General features: G+C 33.5%; 1 protein-coding gene across 1 annotated transcript in view; it reads left to right on the top strand.

The window, feature by feature from the left end:
• Window positions 1-5,150, top strand: part of LOC145252534 (protein rolling stone-like) — a 95,579-nt gene extending 90,429 nt beyond the window's left edge. The window contains exon 2 of the mRNA XM_080112081.1: window positions 4,196-5,150. Within this exon, the coding sequence (XP_079968207.1) occupies window positions 4,196-5,107 (912 nt within the window). The 3' untranslated portion in view covers window positions 5,108-5,150. The remainder of the gene's footprint in view (window positions 1-4,195) is intronic.
• The last annotated feature ends 2,544 nt before the right edge of the window (window positions 5,151-7,694 follow it).

Genomic DNA, 7,694 nt, shown 5'->3' with positions numbered 1-7,694 from the left:
CTCTCTCTCTCAAAAAAAAAATCTCCATCTACAACTGCCCAGAACACCCAACAACCATGTTCTACTAATAAAGAGCAGGGTTTTAAAAAATGGCAACCCTAACCCTAACCCTAACCCCTTAAACGATTAGGTGCATTTCTTTCTCCCCCTTTTCTCTGTCCTTCGCTTTTGACTTATGATGAAATGTAACATTCCATGATGACCAAAGGTCAAAGTTCAAAGGGATAGTTTTCAAATACGAATTCAAAGAACGTTTCGCAAATACAGTTCGATCAACTATATGAACTCTTCATGGTTTGCACAGGCAGATCCTATCTTTGATGACAGATACATACACTTACTTACATAGATCTTATTTATATAAGCACGCTCCTCCTCCTCCTCCTCCTCCTCCTCATCCTCATTTTTGCCATAATAAACACTTACTTAAAGATAGACAAGGAGATATTAAGGACGAAAATAAACCTGGGTTTCACGCTAAATCGCTTAAAATAAACTTGCTAATATAAATAAAGTATTAACAAATTTCTCGTATTTTTTATAGCAGTTAATTTTTTTTTTTATGTTTCTGTTATTTTTAGATGGGATTGATTTTTTTTGGGGGGGGGTATTCTGACTACTGTCCCCATCTCCCATAATATGCTCATAACGTGTCCACCGATGCAACCTCCGACCTTCTTATATATATAACCACGCTCCCCTCTACCATAAACATTTACTTTTAGATAAGAGTTTTATTTGCCTCCCGACGAGGGCAGATTTAGACACAAGGTCGGTGTTTAATGTGGGGAAAATCCAGCTCCCCAAAAGCGGCACTTTGGATAGGGACAAAATTTTTTTAAAAATGTCTCAATCATGAAGCATTTCTCCTCCACTGACTGGAGATAGAAAAGGTGAAGTGTAGCATTAGAACAGATACTACACTGTGATACTTTAGGATAGACAAGATGATATTAAGGACGAAAATAAACCTGGGGTTCACGCTAAATATCGTGGAATAAACTTTATAATTTAAACAAGCAAAACCCGTTGACATTTCACGGAACAAGAAATATATTTTACCAACAAATAAATCTGATGTTTTCTTGGATAGCTTTTGGATAGGAAAATGGACAACATGCAACATTACAGCATATACGAGTTCATTGACATTTATATGAAAATAGTGGCCATTGTATTGCAAATGAGATAAATTAATAAAAACTAATAAATACGCAGAAAGTAATATTGTGCTACATAGTTCAATACAAATATTAAAATCACATTGTAAGAGACAATCATTAATTTACACATTTATCCTCACAGATTTTGGTAGCCAATGTTCATCCCCCCCCCTTTTCTTTCGAACGTTTCCTTATTTATGTAACGTTTCGATGACTTCTTTCTTCGGTGACAGACCACTGAACGTTGAAATTACTACGAGTTCCTTTTTCACACCACTGAAATAATCGTTATCATTATTATAAGGTTATACGAAAACGAGGCTTTATCAAAGGCAGGGCACTCTGATATTCTTATACAGATTTACTCGACTGGCCTTTTTACAGCTAAATATCGCGAATTTGACCTTTTTTGAAGAAGTTTGGCCTTTAAAAATTATATGTTATCTTTTTCAAAGCGTAATGTAAAAAAAAACAAAAAAACTTTTATATAGATGAACTAATGAACTAAAGTATTCGTAATATTTTTAATAGCAGAATTTATTTTTATATTTCTGAAATCTTTAAATGAGGTTGATCAATTATTTTATTTGGATTATTCTGACTACTGTCCGCACCTGCAGTGATATTCTTACAATGTTTCTACCGATGCGACCTCCGACATTCTCCAGGTGTGTCTCGTCGAACTCAGGAATCTCTCTATCAAACAGGATTTTTTTACATTATTATTACATTTTCACCCCAAGCAAGGCACATTGCCACTTTGATGTAGGAGGCTACTATCAGGAACATAAGCTACAGGGGTACTATGTGGGGAGTTGGGCAGCAAGATGTCGGTTCACGTTACACTTGAACTTCTGCATGTCAGTACAGTTGGGGAAGCAGAAATCCGGAAGGGAATTCCAAAGTCTAGCAGTTCTGGGGAAGAAACTATTGGAGTAGAAGGCTCTCTTACATCTAGGGATCTGAACTGTGAAGTGGTAGGATTTTGCTGTTTGTCGGGTTTGTCGGGAGGTATTTACGTCGAGGGGGTACAAGTGCTTGCAGTTCGTCGTAGCATTCACCGTTAAAGTACTTGTAGAACAGGCAGAGGAATCCTACATTTCGTCGATGGGACAGAGGCTGAAGCTTAGATGACAGTTCAGGACCTATCAGATTGGCGACTTTCTTTTGAACCTTGTCTAGCAGCGAGAGACTAGTAGCAAATGCTCCAGCCCAAATATGACAACAATACTCCATACATGGACGAATGGTGGCCTTATAGAGGTACAGAATATTTATATATATATATATATATATATATATATATATATATATATATATATATATATTTGTATATATAAGAAATTTATTAATGTGAGTCCAGAATGAATTTACATATTGTTTCCGCTAGGAAGATATCCTTAAAAGATGAGGAAATATCCGACCAGTTAACGGAAACAATATGTCATATATAAACCACAACAGCGTCTATAAACATAAACACATAATTAATATTTAATAATAACCCCCTCTCTCATTATATACACTCCTACTACTTTAAATTCCAACGACCTCTCCCTTCCACTCCCCCCTTCTTGTCAAACTCCCCTTCATCTGCTACGATTTTTTTTTCATTCTTATTTGGTATTTTAACTCAGTCCATCTATGAATTCTGACGAAGCTGGTCGGATATTTCCTCATCTTTTAAGGATATCTTCCTAGCGGAAACAATATGTAAATTCATTCTGGACTCACAGTAATAAATTTCTTATATACTGCTCTGGCTACACATTGAGCACGCTAGTCGGGTTTTTTTCACTACTGATGAAATAATATATATATATATATATATATATATATATATATATATATATATATATATATACTTCTGTAGAAACATATGTTCTTATATTATATATCAATCCTTACATAAGAAGCTCAATGTAATTACAGAGCAATATAGAGAATAACTGACAAGAAGGGCATAATAGTTTCACTGATTGATATAATAATTAAGTGATTGATTTTGCGCTACGAAACAGATACTGTCAACAATTGCATGAGTCAACTGAATTAAAGGAATACATTATAAGATGATCAACATCATGAATTTTGGAATATAACTTCTTATCATTTATTCTCTCTCTCTCTCTCTCTCTCTCTCTATATATATATATATATATATATATATATATATATATATATATATATATATATATATATATATGCACACAGTTTTGATACAATAATTATTTTAATGTGTCATTTATTACACAATTGTTCCTATTTACAATGCCTCCACACGGGACAGAGTTAGACACCAGGGTCGTTTTTTAACGTGGAGAAAAGGAATATATATTTTAATATATACATATATATATATATATATATATATATATATATATATATATATATATATATATTCAAATTTAATACAATAAGTATTTTAATATATCCAGGGTGACCCCCCCCCCCAAAAAAAAGCTAAATTGATGGCATCTAGAACATATGCTGTAGAACGGGGGGGGGTGAAAGGCCAAAGACCCTAGTGTTTGATGTGATGTTTTGAATATAATAAAGTAGTTATGACCAACGTTTCATTTTATTCGGATAAAGCACTAGAAAACGTGGTCTAATTAGAGTTGGGACCAGTTTTTTTTGGTCACCCTGTATTATTTTAATTGGAATTCGTGAGTATTATTTGTATTAATTTATTTATTGCGGACTATTATTCTCATTTGTATTAGTTGTTGTTTCACGACGTCAGACGAAGGCCAGAGAAATAGTTGGCCGAAACGTCGTGAAACAACAACTAATAAAGATGAGAATAATAGTCCGCAATAAATAAATTGATATAAAGTATTTTAATGTCTTATTTATTACATAATTGTGGAATATATGTACACACACACACACACACACACACACATATATATATATATATATATATATATATATATATATATATACAAATTTAATACAATAAATATTTTAATGCGTTATTTTTTTACATAATTGTTGATTTAATTTATATTTATTTTCATCTTTTTCAGTGGCAACGTCTCAGCACAGCATTTGTTTTATATCGATTACTTACGGCCCTTTTCACCGTTTCCTGCTTGGCCAACTACATCATATCGACGAGTAACGACCCGGACACCGACCACAACGTGATGGCCTACCTCACCACCTGGGCGTACATTGTCCTCGTTCTCCACTTCCAACTGGCGGGATTTATCACCTTCTACTGGACTTACAAACGATATCGCGGGGACATAGACGTCTCCAGTTACGCTAACGTCATAGCTCGCTCCCGCCTGCGCAAGGACGGTCGGGTGAAGCCACCACCAGCAATCCTGACTTCCGTACAACTTACCGATTCAACCCCGACGAGCGATATCGTTGAACGTCCGGTACTAGAGACCCAAGAAAGTATCGAATCGGCTGTTTTTCTTGAAAACACCGACCAAACCACCTGGTACATGAGATTATCATGGATGTTTTATAACATTACATTTGTCTCGGCTATTATTGTTACGTTGGTATTTTTTGGAGCCGTCTACCCGAACCTGAGTCCTGAGGATCGTAAAGCGACCCTGGGGATCTCGTTTGAAGATCTCAGCGTCCACGGTCTCAACACCCTTTTGGTGCTAATGGAGGTCGCTCTGTCAGCTTACCCGGTTCGCCTGCTTCATGCGGTCTACCCAATACTCTACGGTATTCTGTACATGATCTTCAATATCAGCTATTGGTCCTTCGATAGGAAACACAACATCATTTACGAAGGGATGCTGGATTGGAACCATCCGATGCGTTGCCTCATCCTCGTCGTCATCCTCATCTTTGTCGTCACGCCTTTGCTACAGATCGTCCATTTTCTTTTTTACAAACTTCGCAGCACTGTCGTTAAACGGACTTACCGCCATGATTCGGTAAGCACGACGATTACGACAGTTGACGTATGAACGCTTGAACCAATAATAAAAAAACGAGGAAAATATTTAAAAACAAACAAGAATAAAAGTAAAAAAAACAAACAAAAAATGAACAAAAACAAAACCAAACCTATATAAATAAAAACATAAACTTTTGAAGGGTAAATGCAAATAAAAAAAAAACGGTAAAAGTAAAGATCGATGGCGTAAACGTAATACGATACAAAATTGTGTATTAGTAGCGAAAATGGTTTTAGTTTTTGTACTCTAAATATTATTAAATGAGGAATCATTCCGAGTTAAAATCTATTTAGTATTACGCATGTACTCAAATGAAAAATACACTTGAAAGTTGTATATATGCTAAAAAAAATGAGATTTAAGAGTACAGAATATACCGGGACCCAACGCGTTGCTTTATTGTTGGACATTTTTATTTATATAGTACCTATTTACAATGCCTCCCTACGGGACAGAGTTAGACACCAGGGTCGTTTTTTAGTGTGGACTTATGTACTCAAAAACCAACCCTCCTCCCACCCACCCCAAAAAAAAAGAAAGAAAAGAAGTTTTACGTATGCTAGTTTTACGTATGCTGAAAATAAAATGGAGTCTTACGAAACCGGAAGTATTGTGGCATAATGTATATTGTATCGCTCAAGATGCAAAGTATTTAAAAGGCCCCTTTTCCCTATTGGTACGTAATACTACATTGATTTTAACTCACAAACGAACTTTATGACATCATATTTATCAAAGAATACATGTATGATCGCCTACACATTAATTTGATCATAATTTTTGAAGAAACTGTTTAGACCGTCTATCTTTAAAAATGCCTTAAAAACTTAGACCTCGATTGTGAATGAAATGTTTTCATATTCCTTTCGAGGAACTACTGCCTCCGCCTAAGGTGGATAACCGCCATTCAAAATGTTGATTCGAATGAAAAGCAGGACTTTTCCTTAAAAAAATTTCGACGGAAGTAATTCTATACGACAGACACTCAAACACACGAACACATGTATATATATATATATATATATATATATATACACACACGCGCGCACGCACACACGCACACACGCACACGCACACACACACACACATATATATATTTATATATTTATATATATAGTTTATGTGTGTATACATAGTTTGTGTATATATGGAGTGTGTTTGTATACATATCTGTATGTATATATTTATTGATGTACATATATATGTACGTAATCGAAAACTCAATATTGTCATTTATTCTATTTATCTTGTCTCCTATTCAACGATGTTTTCTAGAAATTCGCCTTGTCATAGTCTTCAAACACAAATTCTTACACACTAGGCATAATGCTTCAATAGAACTACACATCTTTCTGATATATATATATATATATATATATATATATATATATATATATATATATATATATATATATATATATATATTGTTCCTTGCCAATGGAGTGAGAAATACCTTCATGGCAGGATTCGAATTTCCCGACCGGCAGTCACCCTGCATTGATGATTCCCGAAAGGATGAAACACTGGTATCTGTAGGCATTTAAAATTATTATAGTAATAAATAAAAAAATATTAACGTAATAAAATAATAATAATAATAATAATAATAATAATGGTAATAATATATATATATATATATATATACATATATATATATATATATATATAAAATAAAATAAAAGTTATCAATAAGATCTTTGACTTACTCGCAGTTTCATCAAATACTTTTGTATGCAAAATCCGATCCCACATTTTGCTAATTCCTACCCTCTGATGAGAAGGAGAGTATTTCTTCGGAACTCCGCGGATTTAGGACTATCCACTTATTAAGTGTTTCCTTTTAAGATTAAATATGTTTTTAATGTGTTTTTTAACATGTTTTATTATCTATTTGCTCTTATATATATATATATATATATATAAAGTAAGTTATAAAATATATATTGCGATTAAGCTACACTGAATATTCCGCGTTTCATCCACTCTAGGACTCTTCAGGCTTATGCGCTAAGCCTGAAGAGTCCTAGAGTGGATGAAACGCGGAATATTCGGTGTAGCTTAATCGCCATATATATGTTATAACTTACTAACTAGCTCTACCTATGTATCGAGCACTTTTGAAGTAAATACTTAAAGTTTACGCATAAATTTATACATATATATATATATATATATATATATATATATATATATATATATATATATATATCCACAACCGTCAACAACTTTCCTAACTCCATCTGCGCATAAAACCAAACGGAAATTGCATGAGTAAAGTTTCCTAGAAGTCTTCTAACATTACTGATTATGTTGTATTACCATCTAACCCTAACACTAACACTAACCCTAACCCTAGCCCTAACACACTCAACCCTTATCCTAGAGTGGTTTTCAGACCTTGATAAATGGTGGCCTCCCATATATATATATATATATATATATATATATATATATATATATATATATATATATATATATATATATAAGGTCATTGAAGGAACTATTTAGAAGTTTATAAAAATATTTCGGGAATAATATTTATACATTACACAAATATTCTGCAATATACACACTAGGATAGGTCGATTTTCAACAT

This window comes from Euprymna scolopes, chromosome 29 (assembly GCF_053919585.1).
Source record: "Euprymna scolopes isolate OS-2025 chromosome 29, ASM5391958v1, whole genome shotgun sequence".
Lineage (NCBI taxonomy): Eukaryota > Metazoa > Mollusca > Cephalopoda > Sepiida > Sepiolidae > Euprymna > Euprymna scolopes.
Note: the sequence above shows the minus strand (reverse complement) of the source record. Positions and strands in the feature narration are given on the sequence as shown.